The sequence below is a fragment of the Lepidochelys olivacea genome (genome assembly GCF_965140295.1).
Source record: "Lepidochelys olivacea isolate rLepOli2 genome assembly, chromosome: 2".
NCBI lineage: Eukaryota > Metazoa > Chordata > Testudines > Cheloniidae > Lepidochelys > Lepidochelys olivacea.
Window position 1 is genome coordinate 7,412,226 of NC_140412.1, and position 15,567 is coordinate 7,427,792.

Consider the following 15,567-nt stretch of genomic DNA (forward strand, 5'->3'; position numbering starts at 1 on the left):
TTTCCTTTCATTATTAAGGATGAGTTTCTTGGAGGTGGTAAACTGTTATATTCCCTCTTTCCTGTGTATGCTCCATTCTCTGTCGTAGACTATGAAAGAAACACATGCGCCATATCTCTCTTTACAGTTTAAGGGTTCCCATTGATCAAGAGGTCCCTTTCTCGGCAGTAGTAGACATTAGTTCGAATTGACAATCAGGTTTGCTTATTATCCTCTGACTGATGGTGCCACTTTTAATACCTTTCATTCCATACTCTGGTCCTGACTGAGGAAAGCACTTAAGTACATGCTTAAATTTAGGCATATGCTTAAGGTCTTCCTTTAAGTCAAGATATGCAAAATACTAATAACAAAATACAGACTAACTCTGAAGCCAAATTTCTATGCTTTTTGTTACAAACTCAGGGTGTATATTTTTTTTAGTGAAAAGGGCCCATTTTTCAGTGAAAAATGACCTCTTCTTGAGCAAAATCAAGCCCGTTTCTGAAATGAAATGAGCCCAATGTCAAGCAAAACAGCTCTGCATCAGAAGCTTGTGAAGCTTAACTTTTCTGCATCTTTTTAATGTGAAAGTAGCTGAAAGCAAAAGACCATATGTGGCGGTGCAAAAATCACATGAAACAGCAAAACTTTCAGTACGAAATTTCATGACACAATAATAGTGATATTTGTGCATCTCTATATCTGTGTTTCCTTAAACCTTTCCTACTCGAGGAGACAAAGTGGCTGCTTTTGTTTATCAATGATAGATTCAAAGTAGGTTTCAGAGTAGCAGCTGTGTTAGTGTGTATCCCCAAAAAGAAAAGGAGGACTTGTGGCACCTTGGAGACTAACACATTTATTTGAGCATAAGCTTTTGTGAGCTACAGCTCACTTCATCGGATGCATACGATGAAGTGAGCTGTAGCTCACAAAAGCTTATGCTCAAATAGATTCAAAGTAGTTTCTCAAGAGGAGCTGAGTCAATCATTCATTTGCTCACATCAGTGAACGATCTGCCATGTTTACTTTTTGCAGCAGTAACCGCTAAAAGCAAGACCTAGAAAAATAATGAGCTCCTTTCATCCCTGGAGTAATTCCACTGAATTCTATTTGTTCCCATTTATTTTTTATAGCAGAGGCAGAAGATAAGTGAATGGCAACAGTTGATTTCACATGGGATTCAAGGTATTGGGCACATTCGGGGTGTTCAAACTCTTATACCAGTGAATAGAGTTGAGGCCAGGAAGGAATTTTCTCCCAGGGCAGATTGGCTGGGACCTTAGGGTTTTCTTGCCTTCCTCTGCCATGCGGGATGCAGGCCACCTGCTAGGATCACCTGGTCATATCTCACCTAATCAATCCTCTGCCGTTGCAGGGGCCTCGGGCATTGGTGGTCCTCTTGGTCTCTCCTGTTCTCTGCCTGTGACACCCAGTTTAGTCTCCTGAAGACAGAAATGCTTTCATCTAACTAAAGTTTTGGGCTTAATACAGGGGTGGCTGGGTGAAATATTATCCCCTGAGATAAACAGGAGGTCAGACTTTATGATCTGATAGTCCCTTCTGACCTTAACTCTGTGAAACTATAATTACAGATAAAATCCATTAAAACAACAAGATTTCTCACCGTGCATATACACACACTCTCTCTTCTCTCTCTCCCCCCCTCGTCCCCCCCCCCAAATCTACATTAAAAAGGAAATGTTATGACTGCAGAGTGAAGTGCTCAAAGGTCGGGAAGTGAGAACGTTCAAGTTGCCTGCATGATGTGCAGTGAGTGAGGCACAGGGCCAGGCAATGTCCGATTATGATAAAAAGGAATATTGAACATCGGCTTTTTTCACTGAACAGCCTCCGATGAGTGCAGTGAACAAGACAGGGAAAGGCCTGCGGGGAAAATACCATCTGCTCCCTACTTCCCATCGGACACAGGAGGGACAAGAATACAGTTTCTCAGTCTCCTGCTCCTTATCTGTTTTGGGGCTTCTGGGATGGGGGAGGAGTAGGTCTCTCTGTCTCACCCTCCCAGCTCCTTGTGCTACATTTCTGCATGCCGCACACCACAGGAGGAGCGGAAGAGCCCGCAGTGTGGAGCTAGAACTGGCAAAGCTACTGAAAAATTGGCATCACACTAGCCCACGGCAGTTAGTGGAGCACATTACCCCAAACCCATACCCAAAAGCTGCAGCTGTCAGCTCCAAGACACCCTCTTCTCCGGCAGCCCCTGTAGTCATATGGCAGAACTGCCCTGGCTCTGCACCATCCACCTGAGCTGAGCTGGCAGGTGAGGAATGCACTCAGCACTCTGGAAAAAGCATGTACCAGCAGCTGTGTGTGGACATTTTCTGGCTGATGCATGAAAATGCTGCTGCCAGGATTGTGTGACTCCATACTACTGCAGTCTTTTAGGCACAGTGTAGTCATTAATGGGGAACATAAGAACGTAACAACCATACTGGGTCAGATCAAAGGTCCATCTGGCCCAGTATCCTGTCTTCCAACAGGGGCCAGAGCCAGGTGCCCCAGAAGGGATGAACAGAACAGGTAATCATCAAGTGACCTGTCACCCATTCAGGAAATGCAGACGTCACAAGGCCGAACTGGGAAAGAATAAGCTATGGAGCCCAAATCCTCAGGGTTTGATGAAATTCACCCTGGAATGCTAAAGGGATTAGCAACAGTGACACTGGAACCACTGGCAATTATTTATCAGAGCTCACTGAGGGCAGGGGAGGTCTCAACGGATTGGAAATGGACAAGCAGCCATTTTTTTTTTGAAGGAGGGGGAAAGTAGGACCTAGGAAATTGCATACCAGTAAGTTTAACTTCAGTACCACGTAAACTGCAAGAACAATTAATGAAGTAGTCAATTTGTAAGCACCTGGAGGAAAATAAGGTGATAAACACCAGGCAACCAGGGGTTCGCAAAACCAAATTACAACCAATTAATTTAATTTCTTTCCTTGATAAACTAACAAGCTTAGTGGTTAAATGGAAAGTGGTGTATGTGACATAGCTTAGCTGTAGCAAGACATTTGCTGTGATTCCAACTGACCGTCTTATTGTGAAATGAGGTGGTACGGGAATTGCTGCACATTTGGCAAAAATAGAGAGGAGTGGGAGAGAGAATGAAAAAGTAACCAGAAGTGAAATTTATTACTAGTTTGATGTAAAGTTCAGAGCTGTTGGTAAGCCCACAGAATCGTGTTCTGGGTTCATTCTGATTTCATATTTCTTGGTGAGGGCTAGTGGTCAGCTGCCTGTAAATATTTAATATGATTGTGGAGTATGATCTCTGATTGGAATGAAAAATGTAACCTTCTCCCTCTTACAGTGTTGCTGGATATGTCTGTGATTTTTAGTGAGAGATGTAAAATGGAGTGCCTCACAGTTAGACATTATAGAGCCCATGGAGGTTTCTGCAAGGATTAGGGGCTTACCTACAATGTCCTGGCCAAATTCTGGTTTATGTAAATACACTCTGCCTTTGTAACATTCTCTGTATAACTAGAACTGGATACAGTATATCTCAGTCCTAAACTATTGAGTAATATAGCTGTGCTTCATTGAATTCTTGCCATGTCCTGCCCTAGAGATGGCTGCATTTCACTGGCAGGTGAAGTGCTTCCTTTTCCTTTAAAAAACCCTGGGATAACTTGGGATGAATGGCACCACAGAAATGTATGGTATACTTAACTTCATGGCTGAAACTGGAAACCAGTGGCCCAGTTCTCCCCGACTTGTACTTTGACTAATTTGCTCCTATGTGAAGTAGGCGTATAAATTGCCAGATTACAGTTGTACTGTTTTGCACTCCCTTTGCCCAGATGTAAATGACTGCACAAAGAGCAAGTCAGTGGAGCAGCAGGTCCTAGACGTGAACATAAAACAGTGTAGAACTCTGTCTTGGAGGTAAAACAAGTAGATTTAGCTCTTACTGTTGAGACCTAATGATACAGCAAAAGTACTCTAAAAGTTGATTAAATAACTACCTCTTCCAGCTTGCCTTTCTTCTGTTTGCTTTTGCAATAAATGCTCAGTTGAAAGATGCATTGTGCTTTAACTTCTCTCTGCATATGCAAGCAACAGCAGAAAATCTAGAGGATAAAGCACGATATTGCATCTTGGCCATAACACATTAATTCATCAGTTATAGTTGGTTATTCTGTGCTCTCCATTTAAAGGCTCTTACTGCATCAGCAGTTGCATTACTATATGCAAGTGTGTCTTAATAGAACAATTCATTTCATTGAGCAGGATCCTCAGCTGGTGTAAACTGGCATTGTTTTGGACTAGTCTGATGATGCTGTGACAATGCTTTGCAACATTGCTCCACTGGGAATCTCAGGAGCTGGTCATTGATTCTTGTTGGGTCTTGGATCTGTATTTTGATATTGAATCTATATCTTTGTCTACTAGATTAACAACTTTTCATGACATTGGATCTTCTTATGTTTTTGTGTGCTAGATTAGCAATTGTTTGTTGCCCATGCAGGTACTTATGGACTGTGATCAAGTCACTCTTCTCTCCCGGGGTCTATCAAGGAATCTCAGGAGTACCTCTTGCCACTGTAGCTGCTCCCGTGGTCAGTAGAGTTTGAAGACTAGAAGAATGTCTGAAGCTATGCAAATTATTATGCATGTAAAATTAAATATACAAATGTTTATAATTTATGGGCCCAATCCTGTGCGATGCTGAGCACTCTCAACTCCCATTGACTTCAGTGCTTCATAGAAGCAAGCCCTATGACATAAAGGAAAATGGTAACAATCTTAAGGTTTAAATAATGATTTCCTTACACTTCCGTGGTGTGCCTTCTTGTTTTCATGCTCCTGACAACTAAAGAATGTAGGGAACATACGTAAATGCAGATGCTCAGCATATCAATGCTTGAACCAGAGATTTGAGATCATTGTGTCATACCAGGGTACAATCCAGACCAATATGTCACTATGTCATCACTACCCTCTAACATGGGGTGCCCTTTACAATGCTTTGCTGCTGTAGCCTCCAGCCTGGACTGCTAAAAACAGCCTCCAGTATGCGAGTCACTCCCAGCTACGTCTGTGTGTGTGTGGCAGCCAGATAGCCACACCTTGGCTCTTACCAGCCAGGGTTATTCAGCAGGGTGACCCCAGCACACCTCCAGCCCTAGATTCCACCTCCCAGGTATGTATGTCTTATACCCCCAAGCCCACTCTTGTTTATATAAAGTCTGTTATTTCTTTAACAGAAATACTATTCAGACAACTTGTTACATCAAATGTAGTTTCCCAGACACTTCAATTTAAACAGACTGGATTGGATAAAACAATAAAACAAGTTTTTTAACTAGAAAGAGATTTTAAGTGAGTACAAGTAATGAGGCATAAGGATCAGATACAGTTACAAGAAAAATAAAGCTAAAATGCAACTGGTGCCTAACTTAACAAACTATGTTAAATTCAAAACGATTTTTTCTCACCATTTTCTTTCAGCAGTCTTACTGACCAACTTCTTAAGTCAGGATCCCTTCTCCCAGAATCCAGTGAATGCTTCCTTTGTGGCTTCTGGTTCTGTGAATGAGATGGGCAGGAGGAAAGAGAGGGGAGCCTTGGGGTGTTTGTCCTTCCTTTTTATAGTGTCAGTCTTCCCCTTGAAAAACATTTCAAGCCGAGATTCAGGAGAAAAAAGAGTTTATGTGGAAAGATGTTCCCTGCTGTTTTTTCCCACCTGTTGGAGCTTCCTTTGTCTCCCCCTCCTGCTTGATGACTCTGTTTACTGCTTAAATGCAAATTTGACAGTGTACACATTCCTGTTTGCCAAGTTCTGCTTGGGTAAGGCTGTGGTTTGGAACATGTGTTAATAACATCATAAAGGGAAATCTTATAACACAACATCACCACACATATTCTATCAGGGCAATAATGACCAGCAAATTATGAGTTTTCAAATGATACCTCACAAGGCATACTTTGTACAAAGATTATTACAATAGTATGTAGGGTGTGGACACAGGTGTACTATCTGTTACAGTCATATAACCCATCTCCCCACATAGTAAACAGTAGTTTTTCGTTTTCTTTTAGAAAAACAAATTACAATTTGTGCTACACTTTCCAGTTGCTGTGCAAAAGACCTTAACCAGAGTATCATCTTATGAGCATATAGTATACGATAGAGTATGCTACCTGTCTTAATTATAGTCAAACCTCCTTGATCACCAACTTCTAAATGCATAAAATTGTTCAGCTGCTTTGCAAATCTTAGACACTAAATGGGATAGAAAATCTAAAGAAGTTTAAGCTGGCACAGTAAATATTCATAGATTCATAGCTTCCAAGGCCAGAAGGGACCATTGTAATAATCTAGTCTGACTAGGGTGGCCAGGTGCCCAAAATGTCTGGTCAAAAAGGAGACCTGAGAGTGTCCAGTCAGATCTACTGACTGGATACCCAAAGTGTAGTTACTGGAGGTGGGGAGGTGCTGGGTCCCCACCCATGCCAGCCCCTACTCAGCTGGGGCCACTTCCTACCTGCGTCGGGCGGCTGCAGCTCCCAGCCCTGGCTCTGCAGGCAAGTCCCTCCTGACCTGGGCAGGGGGAGGGGAAAAGTAGCGAGTGATGACGGGGACGGGGAAAGAGGAGTAGATGGGGCAGGGCCTTGGGGGAAGAGGCATGGCAGGCGTGGGTCGTTGGGTGGAAGATTTGGGGCAAGGGAAATTCCGGCACTCCTGCTGAAATGTCTGGTTTTTAAATATTACCAAGCTGGCAACCCTAAATCTGTCCTTCTGTATAACAGAAACCAAAGAACTTCACCAAAATAATTCCTGGAGCAGATCTTGTAGAAAAAAAATTCAATCTTGATTTAAAAATTGCCAGTGATGAAGAATCCACCACAACCCTTGGTAAATTGTTCCAATGGTTAATTACTCTCACAGTTCAAAATTTATGCTCCTATTTGCCATCTGAATGTGTATAACTTCAACTTTCAGGCATTGGATCGTGTGATACCTTCCTCTGCTAGGTTGAAGAGCCCATTATTAAATATTTGTTCTCCATGTAGGTACTTATAGATATATTCTTGATATGTACTTGAAAACCATGGTATTGCTCTTTTGTTAGGGCGCAGATGTGTGTAATAGAAATCAGCTGTACCCTTTCTGAAGTGTGCTTCTCCCCCTCTATTCCCTCTTCCACCGCCCCTCCAAAACAGAGCTTTGGCTACAGTGTTGGTGTCATAACTGTTGCAAACAAGTCCCTGTCTCAATTCTGGTTTTAATCGTGTGCTTTAGTCTTCAGTTCCCGTGCTGAACTGTTGCGTCAAGTTGCTGGACCTAATTCTGTATGGCCCTAGCCCCTGAGCAGTCATTTACAGTTGTGCAAAATGAGCATAAAATGCTGCCATGTTGATTGAAGAGTTGTCACCAAAGGTAGCTGTCTTGCTGTAGCGGATGAAAGGATTCCTTATATCGTATGTAATTTATAAAGTGCTTTAAGATCCTTTTTGATATAAGAAGCAGTATAAATTCTAGGTTATTAGGATGATATTTGATAGTTAAGGTGTTGTAAACTCCATAAATTGGTTTAGAGAAATGGTATCTAAAGGGAGGGTGCCATGATATCCCCTTTCTTGGCAATATGTGGTATCTATCCACACAATCTGATCTGTAATCTCCACCATGACCCAACTGTGAACTTTCAACTGGGGACTTGACCTGTCAAAAATAGCTGACAGTGATTATCCTGAAAATGTCCTGAATGCATCAGTCTAGCTCTATCCAGTCTGTTATTACTGTGCTTGTCGCTGGCATCTAAATATTTTGTGTATGGCTGATGCAACCTTTTAGACCCCTGTGTGCATGTCTGCATCTACCCCAACAGCTGTACTTCCATAATAATGTGTGTTTACTCCTTTCAGCCTGCTGAAGAGGTAGGATTTTGCACAGAAGATAAGAAGTCATAGAATCATAGAATATCAGGGTTGGAAGGGACCCCAGAAGGTCATCTAGTCCAACCCCCTGCTCGAAGCAGGACCAATTCCCAGTTAAATCATCCCAGCCAGGGCTTTGTCAAGCCTGACCTTAAAAATCTCTAAGGAAGGAGATTCTACCACCTCCCTAGGTAACGCATTCCAGTGTTTCACCACCCTCTTAGTAAAAAAGTTTTTCCTAATATCCAATCTAAACCTCCCCCACTGCAACTTGAGACCATTACTCCTCGTTCTGTCATCTGCTACCACTGAGAACAGTCTAGAGCCATCCTCTTTGGAACCCCCTTTCAGGTAGTTGAAAGCAGCTATCAAATCCCCCCTCGTTCTTCTCTTCTGCAGGCTAAACAATCCCAGCTCCCTCAGCCTCTCCTCATAACTCATGTGTTCCAGACCCCTAATCATTTTTGTTGCCCTTCGCTGGACTCTCTCCAATTTATCCACATCCTTCTTGTAGTGTGGGGCCCAAAACTGGACACAGTACTCCAGATGAGGCCTCACCAATGTTGAATAGAGGGGAACGATCACGTCCCTCCATCTGCTCGCTATGCCCCTACTTATACAAGAGTACAAGTATACAAGTCATGGCTTATACAAGTCATGGCTTACTAATCAGGAATGATGGAGCAATGTCTGGGGTGACAGCTGCATTTGCCCAGACTTAAAATGCTCTCTGTAACTTCTCAATAATCATTTGTATAGCATCATAAACGACCATGTACATGCAATAGGGTATCTCACCTGCCCCAAAGAAGTTACACTCTAAGACTTTTCTACCCAATGAGCAGGGTTAGCTTTGTCGACAGGAGAGCACTCCTGCTGACAACGCTCTGTTCATACTGGCACTTGTCAAGGCAAAACTTTTGTCTTGCAGGGTTTTTTTTTTAAAAAAAAACCATCTCCGAAAGACAAAAGTTTTGTCATTCAATTGCCAGTGTAGACATAGCCTCAGGTAGACAAAACAGAGACCTGATATTGAACAATAGTTCAGGTAAAGGAGAGAGTGGTGAGATTACTGATGAGGAGAAGGAGATAGAAAGAATTCCTGGAAGGAGGTGGCTTTTAAGGAGAGATGTAAAGGGACCACATGATGGAGAAAAGTGGAGGTTTATTCCAAACAAAGAGGTCAGCGTGAATGAAGGCCCCCAGGTTCAATCTCAATACTCTTGAGTGCTTGACTTCACAGCTGTGACATTTTTAACATAAAAAGAAAAGGAGGACTTGTGGCACCTTAGAGACTAACCAATTTATTTGAGCATAAGCTTTCGTGAGCTACAGCTCACTTCATCGGATTCAGCTCACGAAAGCTTATGCTCAAATAAATTGGTTAGTCTCTAAGGTGCCACCTTTTCTTTTTGCGAATACAGACTAACACGGCTGTTACTCTGAAACCATTTTTAACATAGTTTTTTTAGTGTTGTTTGTGTGCACGTGCACACACACGTTTTTAAAATAATCAGACTTGTGTGGTTAAATCCCCCAGTTGCTTTGAAAATCTTCCATGCAGTGAGTGTTTATGCTCCTTTTAAGAAAGCGTGTTTTGAAATGCAGCCTCATATCTGAAGGCTCCTGGCCATCCTAGAAATAGCAATTATGTGTTCTTCTCTCATCCTAAATTCTTTTCCAAAAATAGGCTGAACATTAAATGATTATTAAAGTCACTCCATTCTTCTGGTATTAATTTCAGACTTTCTGGTACTGTCCGCAGTGTGTCTGTAGATCCCTGATATGAGCTGAAGCTGTTCTGAGACCCTGCCAACTCATATAACATAAGCAAACTAGAGAGACAGGGTGGGTGAGAGAATATCTTTTATTTGGATCACCTTCTGTTGGTGAGAGAGACAAGCTTTCAGTCCACACATAGCTCTTGTTCCGGTCTGGGATAGGTACTCATAGCAAGGTAGAACAGAGTGTTTCGCATAAATAGCACATATTGTAAGGGACCATTTAAGGTAGAGTGGCCCATTAATGTCTCTGCAGTCATAGGACAAAAAGAAGGGCTTAGTGGGTTACAGATTGTTGTAATAAGCCACAAATGCAGTGTCTCTGTTCAATCCATGATTTTTAGTATCTAACAGAATAATGAATTTAATCTCCCACTAACAACTTCCTTTTGTCCCTTTTGAAGTATCGAGTCACTTTTTCTCTTTGAAATTGTCTTGTTTTGCTGTTTGTTTAGTGAGCTTGGAGCCAGTGTTAAGTAATTTCCTTTTTGAGCCTTTTACAAGTGTAATCCTAAAAAACAATGTAAAGTGAAACTGTATGTTTAATTGGATTAGTATGTGGCCTTTCACCTCTGGAACTGGCATGTAAATCCATCCCTGGGGTTGTTTATGGCAGGGAGCCTCAGATGGAGGGGAAGATAAACATGATGAACCCCTTTGTTTTCTCTAACTCTCTGCTGCTTCATTTGAAGTCAGTCCTAAGGGTCTGATCATATTTTGTACTTTGTTTTTCACTAAGAATCTCAAAACCTTGTACAAACAATACTGAACATGCTTCATTACACCCCGGTGAGGTAGATGAGGGAAATGGAGAGATCACTTTGCTTGACTCTCACTTGAGCTCATTTTAAAACTGGATAAATGAAGCACAGCTGTGGTAAATTGAAGCAAAAATGGCTTGACTAAAATCACACAGCAAGTCAGTGGCAGGGCTGGGAATACAATCTAAGATCACAGTTCCTAGTTCATACCATTATTTAGTGCCTACAAATAAGCAATTCTTAGTCTAGGACCTGTCTGAACTGCATGCTGGGAACTATACATCCAATGGGCCATACTTCCATATTAAAGAAAATGGCAGCCATGGGTTTGATTGTAGAATTATGTGGGCTAAGCTTTCACCACCGGTGGTTTATAGAGTACAGTATCTTTGCATCCTTTCTTATAAACACACACAAATCAGAAAACTTTACTCCTCCTAAGAGAATTCCATCCCATTTGTAGTGCTGCAGTACATCATGATAGCCATTGTAGTTCTTTTCAGCATATATAAAATATTCACACTATATCTGTATCGATCATATATTTAACTTACTAGTGTGTGGCTGATTTTTCTCAAAATGAAATTGTGTTAATCTGAGACACCCCTTTAATTAACTTGCACAGTTCCATAGGGAGATGGATATGGAGGAAGCTAATAATAATAATAATAATAATAATAATAGTAGTAGCTGCATATCTTATTACTGTTACATATTAAAGTAAAATAAAATGCTGCAGGAGGTGGAATTCCAAGGCCTTTATTTTTAATGAAGATCTTAATAGCATTTACTGTAAATTAAATATAATCACTGTCTGATTTCTGAATGTATCTCTGAGGCTGAAGCATAGTAAGTTAATTATGCTGACAAGACACTTGCAACTACCAAAGTTGAGCACGACAGTGTTGTTAAAAATGTGTTTTAAAAGGAGGATGGAAAGCAATTTTTTTAAGGCAGACAAATTGAAGGATCCAAGTTACAAGTTTACACCAGACTTGAATGTATTATGTACTTCAGGGGTTCTCAAACTTCATGACACAGCGATCCCCTTCTGACAATAAAGTTACTACTACATGACTCTGGGAGGGAGGGGTCAGAGCCTGAGCCCCACTGCCCCAGGTGAGGGCGGGGAGGTCTGCAACCTGAGCCCCGCCACCCCCATCTGGGAGAAGGGGAGGCAGCCAAGCCCTGCCGCCCAGCTGGGTGTGGAGCTTGGACTTCAACTTCATCCCTGGGTCCTAGCAAGTCTAATACTGGCCCTGGCAACCCCATTAAAATATGGTTGTGACCCACTTTGGGGTCCCGACTCACAGTTTGAGAACTGCTGATATATTGTATGTAAGGTCAACATTTGTATTGGAATCCAAACAAAGCTGGGCTTTTACTCAACTTCAGACATTGAAAATAATTGAATGTATAGAATTAATGAGGCCTTTTACTTTTGGGATGGGGATTGTCCATATGGAAATTTCCAACTTCTGTAGATAGACAGTTTTTTGAGGTTAAGAAGGTGACTGAGGATCAACTCTAGTGTCTTGTTCTATATTAAATTATATTAAAAGGAAACATTTGTTAAAGGCTCAATCATGGAACCCTCACTCATGGAAGTCATGCACCTTCCTTAGAGGTTTTTAAGGTCAGGCTTGACAAAGCTCTGGCTGGGATAATTTAGTTGGGGATTGGTCCTGCTTTGAGCAGGAGGTTGGACTAGATGACCTCCTGAAGTTCCCTCCAACCCTGATATCCTATTATTCTATGGTAGGGAGGGAGGTTTGGAATCTAACAATAATCTAAAAATTATTATTCCAATAATGAATTATTGGGATCATAAATAGATGACCTCCTGAGGTCCCTTCCAACCCTGATATTCTATGATTCTGTGATTCTAAGGAAATTCCACCACCTCCCTAGGTAATGCATTCCACTGCTTCACCACCCTCCTAGTGAAAAAGTTTTTCCTAATATCCAACCTAAACCTCCCCCACTGCAACTTGAGACCATTACTCCTTGTTCTGTCATCTGCCACCACTGAGAACAGTCTAACTCCATCCTCTTTGGAGCCCCCTTTCAGGTACTTGAAGGCTGCTATCAAATCCCCCCTCATTCTTCTCTTCTGCAGACTAAACAATCCCAGTTCCCTCAGCATCTCCTCATAAGTCATGTGCTCCAGCCCCCTAATCATTTTTGTTGCCCTCCGCTGGACTCTCTTCAATTTTTCAACATCCTTCTTGTAGTGTGGGGCCCAAAACTGGACACAGTACTTCAGATGAGGCCTCACCAATGCCAAATAGAGGGGAATGATCACATCCCTCGATCTGCTGGCAATGCCCCTACTTATACAGCGCAAACTGCTGTTAGCCTTCTTGGCAACAAGGGCACACTGTTGACTCATATCCAGCTTCTCGTCCACTGTAACCTCTAGGTCCTTTTCTGCAGTGCTTTCTCCATGTGCTTCTTGGATGGAGTCAAAGAACAGGCAGGGAAGAGAAGAGATGCAAGAAGGGTAAGGCAGCTGGAGCTCATCAGGCAGCCAGGCCCAGCTGCTTTATATCCCAGACAGGAAGAGGAAGCCAAAGAAGGGGATGAGGCTGCCCTGACCACCAAAAGAGGAGGCTGGGGATGAAAATATATTTGTGCCCTGGAAAGACTTTCTTTTTGAGCTGGGTTTGTTCCAAGAAGAAGGAGCTAGAAGGGCTGGAACTGAGGGCCTGGAAGAGAACACCTTTTGACAGTGCCTGCAGTCCTGGGGTAGAGTGTGGTAGTGGGCCCAAGGCAGGGACGCTGTGGGACAGACGACCTATGTGTGTTTATTTTCTGTATGAACTACTAGCCATTAGTTACAGGCCCAGGTTGTGTGGAGTGATAGCAAGATAAATGATTGTCTCTCTTGTTTGCCCTCTCATCACTCCATAGAGATACTATGGACTCTGGTTGCGGTGTGCCACTGAAGTGGCAAAAAAGGTGATTTTCTCCAGATGCCTCAGGAATCTGTGTTACTTCTCTTCAAAACTACCAGGCCTTTTCCTCTGCTTGAGTTTGGTAGAGAAGATAATAGGTGGATCTGTATTTCTAATGCAAACATGATACGTTTGATTACTAACTTGATAGATTGGCTGCATAGGACCGTGTAAAAATGGCTGCGTATGGCCATGTAAAAATGACTTCTAAGCCTCATGTAGTGATCTGCTGTGCATGTATTCAGGTGATTTCTCTGTTTTTCTATTATGTTGGATAACCAGTAAGGTATTGGAAGCCTATTTTTAAGAAGTAATTGTTCTGTTCACGAGTAATTTATGCACTTGTTTTTCACCTTTCTGCCCAACTTTTAACAAGACTTCACCCTTCTAGCAGAAATGAGCAATACAATACGAGTGAGGGGTTGGGATTAATATCTACCTGCTGACAGCCATGTTTGATTTAGCTGGTAAACTTCTTTGGGCGGAGTCTGGACTAGAGTCATCAGGGAGAATTAGGCACCTAACTGCCACTTTGAGTGCCTAAACCCAACATTTAGGTGCCACTGGAATTCACAAAACCACCGCACAACTGTTGGCTAACCTTGTAGTTGCATTGCAGTGCCTAAATCCCCCTGCTAAACCTCATCCTGACCTACTTTTACTGCCTGATACAGAATCTGTCTTCTAGATCTTCCATGGCAATGCCCTCATGTAGCCCTCTGTGTCTCCCTCTGCCCTGCACAGCAGGGAGCAGGCTGTCAGCACTCAGTAAATCCAAGAAATAATAATCATGACCACTGGAGAGTCAGATAACAGAATGGATTAGTCTTGCTTCTTGCTAGCATATTTAACCGCCTGTACCCACAACTGCATTATGTGCACCTTACCAACTGGTAGTACCCTCTTGGTGTAAATTACAGGTCAGAATACCAAACCTCATGCTTACCGACTTCGTCCTCGTCTAGCTCCTTCATCACATCTCTTTCTGTTCTCGACCCTCTTTTTCTTTTTCTCTCTTTCTGTTCAGCCTTCCTCTCCTCCTTTGTTATTGCCAAAGCAGCTATATGTAACAGTCTGTCTGCTTCCCTCCACCCACCACTGACTCCCTTTGCACCATCCCATATTAAACCACAGATCCCAACCCATATCTCTTGCTGACTACAACAGGTGACCATTTGCTGGATCCCCTCTCTAACATTTACTATTATCCAACCTTCATGTTGCTGCTTCTGTTATGTATACCTGCCATCACAGCTTCATAGCATAGCCTGTGTGTATATTGGTGTTATAGCAGGAATGTGTTATGAGAGTTTTTTGAGTGAGTCATTATAAAATTAAATTGTAATTGTAATTTGCATGGTCTCTTTTTTTCTACAGGCATGCAACCCAGCAAGAGACCAATAAAACCATTACTACCAGCACCAAAGCTATCAAGCAGCTGTCTGAGATTGTCAGAGGCTCATCTAGGGTATGTGCCTTTTGGGATGCCATTTAGATAAAAGTTTGTTTTTGTTTTTTAAAGATAAGTGGTGGGCAGCAAGTGCCTTAAAGTTGCTGAGCTCGATATCTTTATAATTTTCTTTGTTTTGATATGGTGATAGTGTTAAATTGCATGCTGCCTCGATAAATCATCATTGCAAAACGGATTCAAGGGACCTCTGAGGACTTGTGGAAAGAGCTCTCTCCTGAGGCTGGCTCTCATTAAATTAGAAATCTATAGTCACATAGTGAAATCCCAGCTCTTTCCTACACTGTGTTTAAAACTTAAGAGCCCACATGTCAACTGGAGTAGCAGGGGAAGGTCCCATGGAAGTCCCTAGACACTAGTTAGTGATGATGTCAAGAGAGGAGCAAATTTCACACTGGGTAGGAGTGAGTCTACAAATAGGTGAAAGTGGATGTAAGTGACAAAGGAGTGACAGTTGCATGGTGTGGCATTCATCGAGTGCAAGTATGTTCAATTTACATACTGAGAGGCAGAGAAGGGAAAATTAGAGCATGCTGAAACTCACACAAAGGATGCTGCTGGTGGTCCCCTTACACTCAATGGCCCGGTAGGTAGAACACTCACCCAGGATGGGGGAGACAGGGGTTCAAAGCCTCACTTTGTAACTTAAAGTAATTCCTCACCATATTATAATTTATGCCATGCTAGCCCCAATTTTCGCAGGGGCATAT

General features: G+C 42.3%; 1 protein-coding gene across 3 annotated transcripts in view; it reads left to right on the top strand.

Annotated features, from left to right (window-relative positions):
• The window catches only part of LOC311516100 (t-SNARE domain-containing protein 1-like), a 698,551-nt gene that overhangs the window by 340,591 nt on the left and 342,393 nt on the right, over positions 1-15,567 (top strand). For all 3 annotated transcript variants that reach the window (XM_084619794.1, XM_084619795.1, XM_084619793.1), the window contains one exon: positions 14,767-14,857. In XM_084619794.1, the coding sequence (XP_084475920.1) occupies positions 14,767-14,857 (91 nt within the window). The remainder of the gene's footprint in view (positions 1-14,766; positions 14,858-15,567) is intronic.